This window comes from Lytechinus variegatus, chromosome 14, assembly GCF_018143015.1.
Source record: "Lytechinus variegatus isolate NC3 chromosome 14, Lvar_3.0, whole genome shotgun sequence".
Lineage (NCBI taxonomy): Eukaryota > Metazoa > Echinodermata > Echinoidea > Temnopleuroida > Toxopneustidae > Lytechinus > Lytechinus variegatus.
In genome coordinates this window covers 13,257,990-13,275,082 of record NC_054753.1, presented here as the reverse complement: position 1 = coordinate 13,275,082, position 17,093 = coordinate 13,257,990, and the positions used below count along the sequence as shown (strand labels likewise).

General features: G+C 37.0%; 1 protein-coding gene across 2 annotated transcripts; it reads left to right on the top strand.

Annotated features, from left to right (window-relative positions):
• The first annotated feature begins 1,103 nt into the window (after nt 1-1,103).
• On the top strand, nt 1,104-17,053 carry LOC121427708 (integrin-linked kinase-associated serine/threonine phosphatase 2C-like). Of its 2 annotated transcripts, XM_041624235.1 has the most exons (9): nt 1,104-1,226; nt 7,196-7,225; nt 9,030-9,245; nt 9,642-9,759; nt 10,223-10,423; nt 11,328-11,415; nt 13,865-13,986; nt 14,687-14,888; nt 15,783-17,053. In XM_041624235.1, the coding sequence occupies exons 1-9, from the start codon at nt 1,196-1,198 to the stop codon at nt 15,924-15,926; spliced, it is 1,152 nt and encodes a 383-aa protein (XP_041480169.1). In that variant the 5' UTR covers nt 1,104-1,195; the 3' UTR covers nt 15,927-17,053. The 2 variants fall into 2 exon arrangements, with proteins under 2 accessions (XP_041480169.1, XP_041480170.1); XM_041624236.1 differs by lacking the exon at nt 7,196-7,225 and having other exon boundaries at nt 1,106-1,226.
• Nucleotides 17,054-17,093: the final 40 nt, after the last annotated feature.

The following is a 17,093-nucleotide window of genomic DNA, read 5'->3' as shown; positions in this document are numbered from 1 at the left end:
AAAAAGGTATTTTGACAATAATATAGGGATATTTTCATTAAAAAAACGTTTGAAATTATTATGTCGAGGAAAACCATCTTTAAAGTTTGACATCATGATAACGTTCTTATAATAACGTTTTGATATAATTGTAGGGAAATTAACATTATGCAAACGTTGGGAAAACGTGTATGATGTAGCAGTCATGAACATTCGTGAGAATTGTGAATGGCAAAAATTTCAGCTTAAATAGATATAATGACAATTATTGCGTGATTATGTTTACGTACTTTGTTTCACCATCAAAAGTTTCACAAAAGTATGTAGCTTGATTACCACATCATTTTCGTGAAATAAATGATTTATGTACGTGAAATTTTTATTTAGAAAATTGTTATTTTATCTGCCAAGTATTGGAAAGTCGTCACTCTAGGTGTACGTAGATTAGGATCCCGGGTGGATATTCACGAGTGGATACCATGCGCGACCATGGGGTCTCGAAAGCACCCTAAACACGTAATTTCCACATTCTGAAAATGCACCCCTTAAATAGTATTGGTATGTGAAACCCTACCCTTAACAAGTATTGGAAACAAAACGATACTCTTGGCAAATATTCCCTGAAATGGTCCCCTAAACAAGTATAGGAATGTTTTATTGTTCGGTCGTCGGCTTTACCTTATTTGGTTTAGTACGACTACCCCGGGCCTTTATAAAACATTTTTATTTTTTTTATCATCCCCGCAAATTCGACCCTAAACACGTAATTTTCCTAGCGAAATAGATACCCTTTTTTTCATTATTTTTGTGTTTTTGACACCCTTTTCACGTTACGCACGTAACGTGCCCTATAGCAAAAAAGACAATTTTTACGTGTTTTTTGGTGGCGCATGGTATACTCGTCAATGTTTACAAGCGCCCCCCCCCCCCGGGATTAGGATAGGAATAGGATGGATAGGATAACATAATATGGGTTGAAAATTGAGGGATAGAGTTGAATAGATGAACTTGAACTTGGAATCAAATAATATTTTGAAAACATACTTTGTAAATGTTTTTGTGTAGCTTGAATGTACAATGTAGGCCTATATGCTGTCTAGTCTAGCTCTATGAAAAGCGCTTTTAATTCTTCCGATTCTTCATCCGATCTTCGAAGATACCATTTTGCTGCGCACTTCAAAAATCCTGATCCTGAAAACACTGAAAACACTCTGAAATGGATATCTTCTCGGACCTCCCAGCTCCTGGTAACTCTTAAATAAAATTTTCGACTCTTTTTATATTGATTTTTATTTAATCTATTTTTTGGTTTTTAGAATGAAGATGACCTCAAACCATTCTCGATATCCTTCAAACTTCGTTTAACTCGGTCCCACTCATTGGGATTGCCGCTCCGTAATACTTCCTCCACTGATTCCGGCCGCCGGAGATCTACACTACAGCTTCTTGATGCATTGAATAAGGTACGGTCCGCGTACCGTACCAGTACGGTATCTGGCGGTGCAGTGCACCGTATCTGGCGCACTTTTGTTTCACCCTGGCCCACTGTGCGCCGGTCCAAAATATTGGCATTGTCCCAGAAAACAAGATTTTCCAGGAAACCAGGCATATTAAATAGTTTAGCCACCTCTGTAAAAAAAAAATGAAAGAAAAAAACTAAAATTAAAAAGAAAATGGCAAAAGTTATATCTGGAAAGAAAAAGGTTTGAGAAAAGTCCCTTCCTATATTATAAAAGGCAGTGTATACAGCCACACGCGTGTGTCTTTACCATCCAGCCACACGCGTGTGGTTATATCCAGAACACCTATCTGTGGATACCGCCACACGCCGCCAGTAATAACAGTAAAACACGTACCGCGGTATAGGTCTGACCGTCTATATCACGATCAAAATAACCTCATTTCTTCATTAAATTCTTACATTCTAAACCCCTTTGATTTCTTTAAATCGTTTCAATTTCATTCTCACCGTCTTCTTTCCTTGCTTTTCTTGTCTTGTTACAAAAGGCCGCCTGTTAAATAGCAAATTTCCACACTTTTTCTACTTGTGTCGATTCTCTACTGAATCTAGGCTATGTGCGCGTACGTACGAAACCCAAACTGTGTATGTCTACTATACTGCGCTGCGCTAACGCTGTATGGGTCTGCCACCGCGAAGGAAGCCAGAATCGACACAAGTAGAAAAAGAGAATTTGCTGTTAAACAGACGACCGTTTGTAACAAGACAAGAAAAGCAAGGAGAGAAGACGGTGAGAATGAAATTGAAACGATCTAAGGATATCAAAGGGGTTTAGAATGTAAGAATTTAATGAAGAAATGAGGTTATTTTGATCGTGATATAGACGGTCAGACATACGTGTTTTACTGTTATTACTGGCGGCGTGTGGCGGTATCCACAGATATGTGTTCTGGATATAACCACACGCGTGTGGCTAGATGGTAAAGACACACGCGTGTGGCTGTATACACTGCCATTATAAAAAAGTATAAGGCTATATTCGGGAAAATGTAAAAAAAATCACATTTCATGTAAATGAAATGCCTTCCCAAAGTATTTAATTTCTCAAGAGTGGTTTAAGAAGTCATAAACAAAAAAAGAAAGAATCTGTCTGTTTATTTTTGGCTCTGAAACGACACAGCTTCAAAATCAAAGAAACCAGGGGCCCGTCTAACTTGACTAAATCACTTGTTCACTGCTACCACCCTGCCTGTGGGGAATCTACAGGTAGGACTACTATGGTATGCCAATGTTGTCCAGAGCACACACTTTAAAAAGTCATTAAAATATCACTTTTGTGACCAAAATTACTAATTTCCATACAGTTGCAATTTATTTTTCATTAGTAACTTGGGAATAATTTTTGTATTCACCAGAGCGCTCAAAAACTTGAATTTGGGGCATATTTTTGTGTACGCCCTCTATTGGTGGAAAGTAATATGGCAAGAAAATTTTCATTTTTTGATCTCTATTTTTAATTAAGAAAAAAATGATTTAAAGTATCAAATTTAAATAAGAGCCAAGTTGTATGAATAATAGGTGTAATGGAAACTGTCAGTGTAAAAACATCAAGCATTTGCCCCAAACAAAAAGAGTAAATTAGCCAAACATTGCCACCCTTATTTTGCCTCACATGGAGATATAACTGAGAACAAGGTTATATCTCTCATAACCTTGTTCATTGAATGAGTGGACTAAATCGGAAATAGCATCATAGTGAGCTATTTGTCCGCTAACCGTTTCACGAAGCCCTCTTTACCAAGATCGGGTACAACAACCTCACTAAATATTTATGACACCTCCGAACCTGTCATAACTTCTTTTTTAATGACGTAGTGGCATCACGTGGGTAGACTATGACATGCATCAGTGTTGTATTGCCTTGATGCTCGGCCTTGGCCTTAAGGCGCCTTAAGGCCTACTTTTTTAAAGCCTTGGCCTTGATAGGGCCTTGAGGATTTTGAGCCTTGAAATTTCAAGGCATTTTCAAGGCATTTTCAAGGCTTTTTCAAGGCATTTTGTATTTTGTACTTTTATTTGCTTTTATAAAAGTAAGTATAAATGTTTTAATTGTTCTGTATATCTAATGACACAAATGGTCAATACTACCAGTCAGCAGTAGTAGCAGCTGTAGTAGTAATATACTAGCAGAGCCATCAGTTGTGATTATCACCATTATCAAGAATTATCATCACATAATTATATAACAAAGAGAAGTGATGAAAATAACATTATTTATTGGTAATATCATGACTAATGATGATAATGACAATATCAATAATAATGATTATGATAAAGATTATAGTGATTTTATGACAGGAATAATTGTTACAGATCCGACTGCAATTCCGACAACAATTTTCAGACTTTAAGAATAGCTAACTCTAAAGAATGATAACAAGGTTGATTTCTATTCCATTAGGATTTTCCTTGTATTATTTTCTTTGACCAACAAGAATGTTTTAAGTCTTAATGATTATCTGAAAAGATCTGGTAAACTTGAACACAATCTTCAATTTTGTCATTTCCAAATAGGATATGTCAATGGCATGATGAGCCAAAATTTTGAGGGGCTAAGCATGGCATCTAGAGCAAAATTTCTGCCCAAAAAAAGTTGAAAGCGATTGAAGCGAGCACAATTTTTCACCTTTATACTATCAGAAAAGCTAATTTTGTGATATATTGTGACAATATGTTCAGAAAATGATATCAATTTCCTTTTATATGTTTATTCCCCGGGGGGGGGGCACTCGACCAAAAAAGTGGTGGGGGTGTGACGCGGGCGGGACAAAAAACGGGGGCCTTGGAGCGGGCTTATTGTAAAAAGGAGGGTCCTCGGAACGGGCTTCGGAACGACAAATGTTTGTGAAAACAGGGGTCCTTGGAACGGATCGCCAGCGTGTGAGTGCGTATGCATCCCTATGGAACGGCCATGCATGCATGATACAGCTAGCGCGCCCTCCGCCGGGTGAGCTCTGCGGCCGCTTTTCACCAAAATCGCAGCTCATTGTAGCAGATCGATGCGATCGGAGCGGCGTAACGAAAAAATATGCGAAGCTTTGGAGCGGATTTCTCTCTTCTTTTTTCTCGATAAGAAGAAAATGATATGCCTTGGAGCGGCTTTCTTTGTTCTTTTTCTCAACAAGACAAAAATGCTATGCCTCGGAACGGAAATTTGAGTGTAAAAATGGGGTTCCCCTCCGCGGCACATACCCACTATGCATTATATACTGAGTTCCCCCCCCCCCCCCCCCCCCCGGGGTTTATTCTTGGTGGTGGAACTTCTTGTCTCTCTCTCTTTTTTTCTGGGGGGGGTTCCTGTTATTTATTAAACAGGTGAGAAAGAGGAATGGGAAGAGAGATAGAGAGGAGAAGGGGGGGGGGGCTGGTTTGGCTGAAAATACTGCAAAATCAGTTAATATGTTGATTGGCAGTACATCTAATTGAATTGTTTATATTTTGTTTTGGGTCTAGTGTCTCAGATTGACTAAAAAAATGATAAAGAAAAGCTACTTATTTTTAATCATATGGTTTGACAGTGAATTTCATTTCACTAGTTTCAAGGAAATAAACAAAACTGACAAGATTCCTAAAAATGACTCGTTTTCAGGTCAGCATTTGAACATTTCAACTTGCGCTTTGTGCTCTCTTGCCCCCCCCCCCGAAAAATTCTCTGTAGGAAAAAAATGCCTAATTTCTAAAATCAAAACTTCCTTTTTTTCCCCAATTAAGTATGCCCTTTTTAAAAAGAAATACATTTTTTATAGTAAAACATGATACATTTTAGGTTACAAAATCACCCAATTTTTGGATCGCGTTCGGACGCATAAATTATTGTTAAGTAAGGTTCTCTTTCTGTTCCCGTTCACACAAAAAAAACGCTAAGAATGTCCAGTTTTCAGGTTGGAATTATCACATTTGTAAATTTTGGAGCTCGCGCTTAGCGCTCACATAATCTGATTGGTGAAATAAGTATCCTATTTATGAGTCACCGAATGTAGTCAAGAACAGCTTCCTTCATGTTTAGCATAGCCTAGGTTTAGAACATCTTCATACTGTTATACATTTGTATTTTAGTGTTGTTGTTGTTGGTTTTTTTTTTGTACACTGTATTCGGTATTTTTCTTCTGTATTATTATCATATGTTTGTATACATTATTTTCTTTTGTATCATTATCATGTCATGTAAATGTGTTGTACTCTCATACCCCAGAAGGGGGTCGTAAGAGTCAATAAATTCTATTCTATTCTATTCTGGTCACTAAAAATTTAAGCTCATGCTCAATTCTTTAGTAAGATGCACATCTTTTTCATGATTACAATAACAGCTCAGAATATTTCATTTTCATTTGTTATGACACGAAATGTCCAGAAGTTTGAGCTTGTGATTTGTGCTGGCAACATCTCGCACGGCTGCCCTTTTAACAGTGATTATCGCAATAATTGACCAAAAAATCGAGTTTTACAACTTCAGAATTGATTTGTTTTTTCAAAACCGCTTGCTCGCTATGCTTTCTTGCAGAGAAGTAAAGCCTAAGTCAAAATATCTGTCCTATCAATTAGAAATCACCTAAAAAGGCTTTGCTGAGCTGAAATTCTACAAAACACACAACTTCTTCATGCAGTTGTTAATCTCATTTGAAAATATCTGCTTGCTTTAAATGCTATTTTTTTAGCTTTGACCCCAGCCCTCCCCCAAACAAAAATATGTTCTGCCTCCCCTCTCTCAGGGAGTAGAGAAGACACATGTTGAGATTGGTCATGCCAGGATCAGAGCACCTTGGTAATAATAATCAATGCAATGTAAATCGCCTAGAAAAATAATGTATTAAATGAACAAAGGTAACTATATCATTATTTTAGTAACATTTGTCTAAATCTATCATGAAATTATTTTCATTTATGTACAAGGGTCAAAATTTTCACTCGCTCACACCTTTAATACACTTTGTCTTGTGCGTCATGTCTGCCGCCTAAGAATTGTTGTCTCATTGTTACATATATTGAAAGTTTGAAAATGCCTTGGCCTTGGCCTTAGCCTTGAGGTTTTCAGGCCTTGGCCTTGGGTTTCCATGCCTTGGCCTCAGCCTTGGTTATTGAAGCCTTGGCCTTGGGTATTAAAGCCTTGGCCTTGGGTATTAAAGCCTTGGCCTTGGCCTTGGCCTTGGAGGTTTGAGCCTTGACTACAACACTGACATGCATAAGTGCCGAGAAATTTAAAAATTATAAAGATTACGTAATCAATCATAGAGGTTGAAATTACATCCCAAAACAAGTGGGATAATGCATTCAATGATCAATGTAATACAAAGTAACTATGAAAACTGTTGGTAAAAAGCCACAAAACCATTCATTTTGAAATAGTAAAATAATTTAATCGACAAAAATTCTACCACTTCAGGCCAGCCATAACTGGACTTGTATTTGTCGTTTTCAGACCCTATTGACATTTGGATAAATTCTAATCTCTAATTTATGTATAGAATTTGTCAAATCGTAAGACCGATATCAAAGATTTATATACAAAAAAATGTTAAACTATATTTCAATGATGTTTTGAATCGTAAAACATTGTATAATTATCAGAATTTTACAAATGAAACTGTTATGGCTTACTTTCATAAACTATTAAAAATGGATATTCCGGGGGTACCCATCTCAACGTCCACGGTGGATTCTTTAGTCATGAAATAAATTATTCATTATTCCATTTTTCAGCAATTGAATGCCCCAGTCTTCATGGTCCAAGTATGTATGATGCATAATTTACCTGTGCTATTATTTTTAAAAGATGTAATTCCCAATTCATCACAAAATTTGCAATTTTGTCATAATTTTTCTTTATGAAAATTATGCTATTTTGTGACTAAGGCTACGTCTCGTCTGCTCTTTTTACCGTTAGTATCGATATCAAGGTATTTTAGTTAGGAAGCCTTTCATGAAACAGGTTTAGTAAGATTGGAACTAACTCTGTGGTTTGTGGATAAAGATATGATTAACTTGTCCAGGTGTTGAGAAATGGGCCCCAGGTATTTAATACTCACACAAATGCACATGTGGCACTGTGATGTACTTGTACTTACCTATGTGTTTTTATTTGTATTAATTCATTTGAAAATCTGTCTTTTTTAGTCAAAAGAGAGGTCATAATTCCTCTTTTTAATGCTTGCAAATAATCAGGGTACACCAGATTTTAGCAATATGAACTGTAGGAAATTTCATTGGTGTAAAATGTAACTTGGACTAAGATTTTCAAAGTTCTATGGAAGATTTTTAGCAGCTCAACATTGCGTATCGCAGCTCCCTGAGTCTGAATAGGCTGCTAGCGCACAGCTGCAATGGCTTCAATCAAAGCTCATGCCAGCCAGGGATAATAGCTACTGTATGCTATAGCGGTACGTACTGTCATGACTGTGTGTGTAGATCAAGGAAAAGGTCCCATGACAAACCGGCTTGCAATTTGAACTGTAGAAAGTTGATAAATGTGTGCAAAATCGGGAGAAATGTTGTGTTACTTTGAAAATTATAGGTTGCCCGATTCTGGCCACCAAAACTTAGCATTTTTTAATAATGGTTGCTGAGGTGAATTTCTGGTGGCCCCCTGGCCACCAGAAAGAATTTGGGCAAGTACCAGGCCTTCTCTGGAAATCCAGCCCAAGAATCTTCTGCTTCACACATGCACTGAAAATTTGTTGTTAATGGCTGAAGACAAGTTCAAAGTAGATGCAGGGGTGCTAATAGGTCTTGAGTTAAATTATGACCGATTTCAGGTTGAATAATGTTAAGTAATAAATAAACAAATTTGAAAATACTTCTGGTTAGTATGACTCCCTGGTTTGACCTTACACCCTATGACATGAACATATTTATGTTGGTGGCATGGCCACATTTTACAATGTATACTAACACACGGAGCTCAACATTTATGGACTAGCAGGCACGGGGGTAACCAACGACTTTGCCTAAGTTTGATAATAATAATTTGAAATAGAACAAAATTAAAGTTTTGCACTTATATTGATTCTATGCTCCAACCTCTTGAATAACTGACCCATAAATAAATTTGTGATTCCAAGTTATTTCCATGAAAAAAAGGAAAAGTCAACACAGTCTCTGGTGGATGTAGTTCTGCGTTAATAATTATACCAAGAGCGTGGAGATCTCAGTTTACCTTGTGCAGCATAGCAAGATGTGCAACTCTGTAATATTGTTCAAAATTAGAATTGCGTCATTTTTTTTCCTTATTTGAATAACATAATACAGACATGTATAAATTGTCAAAGATACATGTAAGTCACAATTTGATCACATTGTCCATTCACTGACCTAACCAGTGCTTGTGAAATGATGACTATCATGCAAATTCTGCCAATTGATGTCCATGCCCATATTTGTGTAAAAAAAAATGTCTGAAAACATGCGTTCAGTGAACCAAATCTATTGTTCTGTCTTGTGATAAAATATTGAAAATATGCTGAAGGGTGTTGTATATTTGACATAAAATGTGAAGCCTAGACAATGTTTGCAAAGCTCTCTTACTTTTCAATTTCAGGTAATACAAATAGGGCTGAAGTTCATTCAGTTGAACCTGATAAAACAGATGTTAAGGTATCCACAAATGATGCAGTGGACAAGGAAAAACAAGAAACTGCTTCATTATGCCAAGCTGAATTTGGACAACAAGGGAGAGACGAGGAGAAGGTATCTCTAAAGAGAAAATCAATCGATGAGCAAGGAGACCAAGTATCTGTCAAACGACTTGCTTCAGGTAAGATTAAGACCAAATGCATTATCCTCCCCAGCTGCCATGAAATCCACCAGACCAAGTGCATACTTTTTTTTGTCAAAATTCACGATTGTCGGGTCAAATTTTAATGGAATAATAACTATGCTATCAATGCAGTACTGAAAAAAAAATAATTGGCTGGCAAGAGCGGGAATTGATCCCATGCCAGTACGTCACTGAAGCATACAGCTTTAACTTGACACTTTTGAACACTTAACTGCCATGGTAACAGGGCTTAACAACCAATCTAAATCAAGGATTTAATTGAAGCCACCATTGTGTGCTAAATTTCAGACACTATAACTATTGCAATAGAGACCAGGAGGGGTTTGAATCTCAATGAATGTGAGCTCAAATTGTATCATGTTATGTTTGCAGGAGTGTGCAATCTACGTGGCTACTTCGCAGAACGAAAAGGAGAGAGAAATGAAATGCAGGATAAGCATGTCATTCTTGATGACTTCACGCAACAGTTCTCAATTCTTCCCTCTACTGTGTAAGTTGACCATCATTCATAAAAACATTGTTTGATTTTGTTTATAAAGCAGGGAATTTGTGTATGATGATGGTAAAAACAAGCCAATCTACTTTGTTTAGCCATTCAATTCTTTATGAAGCCATTGATGACCAAGTATTTATAGCTGTTGTCCAAATAAGTACATTCTGATCTGTGTGAAATTCTTTGAAAAACAAATCCAACATTTTTTTTATTTGTTTATAGTATGTTGCATTTACATTATCAAGTAGCTACATGTAATCTCCTATCTTTAATTTTGTAATTTCTATGTATTGATGTTATTAACTAGTATAATTGGTATAAAACTTTTTTACGTCTAATGTACTATTTTAAACACCATATGTGAAGAGAGGGTCTTCTTTAATCATTATGCTCATAATTGTCAATTATTATTATTATTATTGAAATCAGTGTTTGTCTTTTGAAAATAATTTCCCAACAGTTCCCGCCTGTCTTTTTACGCTGTCTATGATGGACACAGTGGGGACAAGGCATCAGCGCATGCAGCAAAGACGCTCCACAAACACATCATCAGTAAATTCCCAAAGACGGAGATGATGAACCAGGACAAAGAGATCAAGAAGTGCCTCATTGATGCATTCAGGGTCACTGATGAAGAGTTTCTCAAACAGGCCTCAGCAAGGTGAGGACATTATTGGTACAAGTACAGTGTGTCCCATAAAAAGGGAAACCCGTTTTTCAGGAAAATGTAAATATCATCAAGTGTACTCGTAGTTTGGTTTCAAATTTGGCTCCAATCAAATGAATGACATCTACTCTTTGATTTGAGACCAAATACTTAGTAGATTGGGTAGGTATAGCAGATTAAAACCAATAAAAAGTGATACCTGGCAGAAACAATTTGCACAACAAATCGTGATTGATACAGAAACAGTGAAAGAAGCATGAAGAACTGAGAATAAATGCAAATGAGTCATCTGTTTGTACGGAGGGTATTTGCATCCTAAACAAATCTTGACCAACTTTTCTGCACTGCTTGATTTTGATCTAACTTCTGAAGGTTTCCATGGCGAAGAAGAACAGTGAAGTGGGTTTCACAGTACACCATTTATCTTTCGTGGGCAGGTGTTGGTCGTGAAAAAGACCACCCAAACTTAGGGTTGTCCTTGCCCAAGAAAGATACATGTTGTACCGTGAAACTCTCTACTCTATTGATTTTGATCATTTCTTTGCATAGCTTTCATGATTTCACAGAGTTAGGTTAATGTTTAGTGAACCTAGTGGGTGTTCCATAAAGCTTTTTGTAACTTACAAGCGACTTTGCCTTTCTTAGGGCCGCTATCAGCACCAATGTAAATGTGGTTTGTATCACATACCACAAGAAAGGATCTCCAGTCATTCGTAAAGTCGCTCATAACTTATGAATAGCTGAAGGAAACACACAGATCTAGATCTACAATGATATGTTTACAATTAACCTCAATGAGAAGGACTTTTAAATGATATTATTGTGTGCTGCAACTACAGGAACTCGGCCTAAAGCAGCAAATGATTTATATAAAATTATTTTCTCTTTATTTCCTCAGTAAGCCTGTATGGAAGGATGGTTCGACAGCGGTCTGTGTTCTTGTGGTGAATGACACACTCTACATAGCCAACCTTGGGGATAGTAAGGTTCTCTGACTGATAATTTGTAATAATAATACCAACATGCTTATGTAGCACATATCACTGCCAAATGTGTCCCTATGCACTTAATCGGATTTCATGACCCTCACTTTAGCCCTGCAGCCTTTTACGGCGCGGTGGCCTTTCAAGATTAAATTCCTGCCAGGTACCCATTTACCTCAACTGGGTCGAGTGCAGCACAATGTGGATAAATTTCTTGGCGAAGGAAATCTACGCCATGGCTGGGGTTTGAACCCACGACCCTCTATGTCAAAGTCCGAAGACTAATCCACTGGGCCACAATGCTCCACTTTTATGAGTACTCTTAGTCAAAATGGTGATACGCCACTTGGTCTACTACCACTTTCTCTAATGTACCTAACCAAAAACTCGAAGGCCCATATTCTGAAGTCAGGTTTAACTTACACCAAGGTCTATCTCTGTGCTTAAATTATGGGAAGCCAAATGTTGCAAAATTTTGTTTACAGTGAATGCTCCTCATATTACATGTAACTGTGCTCTTCACTAATTATTCAATGGTGAAGACGATTGTCATACTTATCCTTCCCAGGCAGTTAACAATGTTTTGGGAGTCAAATGAGCTGATACATTGAACCTCTACTGTTAGAGATTTTTGTAACAACTGGCTCTCGATAGTTCAACCTCAACTTTAAACCAGGCTTTAATTTAAACCTGAGTTCAGAATAAAGGTCCAAGTGTTTTAATAGAAGGAATCCCATACAAAGTCTTGTTTAATAGCAGCTTTCCTGCATTCACTTTTATTTTGACTATGGTGAAATGTGACAACTGATATTGAAAGGCCGCTTGCGGAATTCCCACATAAAATATGTACTTCTGGCTTTGTACAGTCTTATCTATTTCCATATTATCTTTGGGTTTTTTTTCCATTTAATTTAAATTTGGTGCTGTGCTGGACTGGCTCTTTAATCAAAGTATTATTAAAATTATCGCTTGTACTTTAGAGTGATGCAGTTTGCTTAATTGTCATTTGCTAAAAATTTGCTCATATGAGGATATAAATGTTGTGTTTTTCATTTTTATATACACCCAATTGCCTGTATTGTGAAGCTAGTTTAAACTTACACCATGGTCTAATTCTGTGCTTAACTCTTCATGCGTTCACCTGTAAACCCCCTGTGTGTTGCATTATTTTAGCGTGATCCCCTCTACGCAGTATAATACACTCTGTTATTTAGAGTGCCGTAACTTTTTATCTGATCATTTTGAAAGAAAATGTTGTGTAGCAAACCTGTAGAGTGTCTCCTGGGCTTTCTTATCGTATATAAATTTATTGGATAAATTATGGAAAAATGTATAGTAATTTACATTTTCTAAATGCTTTCTCCTAATACTTCCAACAAAATTTGTGCCATGAGTCACAGACTCCTAACAATAAACCTGGCCATGGTATTGTTTGTGAGAAGGGTTTTTATTGATTTTCTCCTCTCCTTTTTCAATGAACTTCCTGGCTGTGATCAGGATGTATTGATTTTTTGGGAAAACTCAACGATTCTGTAATTTGTAAACTGCGATAATCCGTCGAACGCTAAACTAATGTCGCACGCGCGATTGATCGATCGCTACACATGTACGGTATACACAAACGCCAGGCTATACATTGTAGCTAGTCACGCTCCGGGGCATGCAATTGTTCCAAAAACAATGGGACAGGGGACGTCTATGGGAAATGTGTGGTTGTGCAGAAATGCGAACGAAACACGCCTACGGATGTGCAGAAATGCGAACGAAACACGCCTACGGATGTGCAATAATGCGAACGTAACGCATGAAGAGTTAACTTATGGGAAGTCAAAAATGTCTAAATTTTGTTAACATGGTATGTTTCTTACGTTTACCTTGCTCTTTCCCATACAGTTAGAATGATTTGAGAGTCAAATGAGCTGATTCATTGAACCTGTACTGTTTAAGATTGTATGTCATAATTGGCTATCCATTACCTTTACCTTTGATCAGAGTGTAAATTGAATTGAGTTCCGAATACAGGCCAACATGGCTTGTAAAATATTGTTAGCACTTGTCCCGGCACAGTGATGACCTTTGCTACTTCATCACAGAACGACTAGTCAGTATAAAAATGAGATATTGCACATAGCCAAGTTAAGAAAGAGTTAGATCATGACCAAGACTTTATACATGTAAATACATTCAGATGCTGCAGAAAATCTTATCAACTTGGTATTTGTTGAAAAAATGCACTGCAGAAATGCATACATATATATTAATTCTTTTCCTTATTCTTGTTCTCCTCCTCGATCTTTTCCTTCTTTTTCTCTTTCTCTTTCTCATCTTTCTTCACTTTCTCCCCTTCTCTTCTCTTTCTCCTCCGTTTGCTATCCCTTCACGTCTATCTCCTACTTCTCCTCCCCTTGCTCTTCCTCCTCCTTTTTTGTCCTAATCCTTTTCTTCAATGTAGGCCTTCCTTTGTCGCTACAACCCTGAGACAGAGAAGCATCAGTTCCTACCACTCTCCAAGGACCACACTCCAACCCAGTATGAGGAGAGGATGAGGATACAGAAAGCTGGTGGCACTGTAAGGTACTGTACCATTTTGTCATCATTTGTATCTACTTGTTCTAATAATTATTATTGATGATGATGATGATAATAACAATGATGATAATGATAATAATAATGATAATGATAATAATGATAAGAATAAAGATAAAAATAATAACAATAATAATAATGATAATAATAGTAATGATAATAATAAGTATGTTAATACAGATATACCATATAATACCCTGTTCATTGTATTTTGATTTCCCCTCTTTACAATGTGTGCACTTTCTCCACACCCTGTGCAGTATTCCAACAAGAGTCCCAAAACTCATTTGCAATGCATACTACATAGTCTATCGCATCCTATTTGGTATCAATTTAACACCTAGGCGGAGAAAGGCAAAGTGTAAATTGACCACCAATTCTCAAGTGCACTGTAATCAATATTTTGGAATCACTTATTCACTTCATGGCATTTTATTCAACAATTGAGATGTAAATATTTGTGAATAAACTGTAAATAGCACACAAAGAGATGTAGACTGCGGTCGACACATTAATTTTTTTGAGACAGACACATTAAAAAAAAAGAAATTAAAGTCATGATCAGAAATGAATTTTATTTTTAAGGTATGATATTTTGTGATCATACTGGTTAAATATGGAATTTGAATGAAGAGTAAGTTAATAACACCAAATGAAATTAAAATCTGGAGTGTTTTTTTTCTCACAGGAATGGAAGAGTAATGGGTATTATGGAGGTATCACGGTCAATCGGTGATGGCCGCTTCAAGCATTGCGGGGTCATCTCGACTCCAGACATCAAGAAGTGTCAACTTGGAGACAATGACCGCTACATCCTCCTTTCCTGTGATGGATTATGGGAAGGTTTTGATGCAGACACCGTCATGCAATTCACCAATCAAATGCTAGACGTAAGTCATCTACTCAAAACGTCCTGAATGTTTTACCCAGAATTCAACATTTTTCATAGGGTAGTGTTTCACAGAGAGTTAAGTGTGATTTAGAGTCAAGCTTAAGTTCCAGTTTGCACATGTTATTTAACATGTGATCTCATTGGGTGATTCAAGTTCAGTGTTGACCTTTTGGTGTTGGTGTTAGGTCAATTTTTACATGAGTATAACACCAAACATGAAATGAAGATGGTCCTGAAAAGTCACTCACTGGTTGTTGAGATATCAATAATGTTATCTGGATCAGTTTTACAAACTCAGAATAGGTTTTGGAGCTAGGGGAAGCAATCAAATTCCAACACTAACACCAACACCAACGCCAACACCGAACTTGAAATCACCCACTGATAAATAATTTTAATATTCAATAGACTTGTGTTTCCTGGGGCCCATTTTATAAAGGACTTGCAACTGTTGTAACTTTGCCATTATGGCAACTACCATGGTAACCTTGATTTTGAATGGCTGCTGAGCCATGAGGACAAAGTTACAACAGTTGCAAGTTGCAAGTTCTTTATGAAACGGGCCCCAGATCATATGTGGAGATACGTCTCGAGCAACTGGGGATTTAGGTTGGACTTGTAGTCACTCCTAAATCTTTGAGAAACATTCCTTTAACTTTGAAATTCAACAAATTCATAATTCTCTTATGTTTGGTAGCAGCTCATTTACATTCAGCGGTATTTTTCTATGATTTCCTGTGTTTATTGAAACATCTTAATTGTCGGGTGAACTTCCCCTTTTAGAACCCTCATGGCTTTGACTAGATGCGTTGCCAGTCTGAACAAGCACAAATATGATTTATATGCATACTGACTCTTTGCTCAATTTTTTTTCCTTTTCACTTTCTTTCAGGGAGAGAATGCCAAGCAATCAGAAGGAAAGTCTAAGGATGATGTTTTGTTTGAGACAGCATGTAATAGACTGGCGTCGGAGGCTATACGGAGAGGCAGTTCAGACAACATAACAGTCATCTTGGTGAACGTTAAGAAGAGCTAGGGGCAAGTACAGGAGTTTATTTGATAATTATTTAATTGTTTTGTCTGAGTAACTAACTCCTGTGGCTCACTGAATAGAAAGTACTTGCAATGTAGTCACCCTAGAGAAGATACAGGAGGTAAAGGTTTGCGAGCCTGCTTATTTGGCGAAAAGTGTTGTTATCCATATCCCCTCATCTCATTTCTCATGTCTGGGCTAACTCATCACCTCAAATCTATGATTCATTTGTCTTATGTCACTACAAGACTTAGAGCATACTGCATAGAGCCAAGAAAATACATGCATATGGTAAAGCACTGGTCCTTGTCTGCACCCAAAATTTAGGGTGTTGCTTTCTTAAGTAATATCTTCGCAAAGTCTGCAGCAAGTTTGGCAATAAGACATCGACCAAGAGATGAATGCTAGTCATAAAGCAAGGTTCCGTGCCTGTTATGAAGAGAAAGAATGCTCCATTAGTTTAACATGTATGTGTCAATAACAATATGTGATTGTGTGTATTTTTAAGAAGTCACCTGGGGGTTGTAACGTAAAAAGAAACAATTAATATTAATAATTGTTGTTACATTTTGTACATGATACGCTATAGACTTGCAGTTATGCCTAATTGTACAATTGATGATATATTTTATAATACAGACCCCAGAAAACTAAGGTGGAATAGTAGATCACAACTTTATTATTTTCATGTGAACAGAACAGTTAGTGTACATCTTAATCAGCATCACGCAAATTAACATCTACATTCTCACTTCTAAACTTAACCTTGTAGTTAAGACTTGGAGGTGCTTGGGTGCCTCAAGAGAGAATGTGATTGTTCCAGTAGTATGTGTATGGAAGTATTATTTGAACATTTGAAGGTAATTGCCAATTGGTCACAACTTATGTTGTCTACATGTACTTTATGTTTGGTCTTGTCCCACATGGTCTAATCTTAGTTCATCCACAACCAGTTCATCGACTAACCATTTGGTCTAATTCCCATTGTGTCTATTCATCAATTGTCTAATTTTCAGTTTGCTTTACCCATTTCATCTGATATCCACTTGATTTAATGTATTGTTGTAAGTGAGAGCCAAAACGAAGTCGGAAATCAGATCAGCAGTTCAGCTCCCAAAATGGAAATCAATTTTTCCAAAGGGTAGATAGCTCTGAGGAACCTTGATTTAA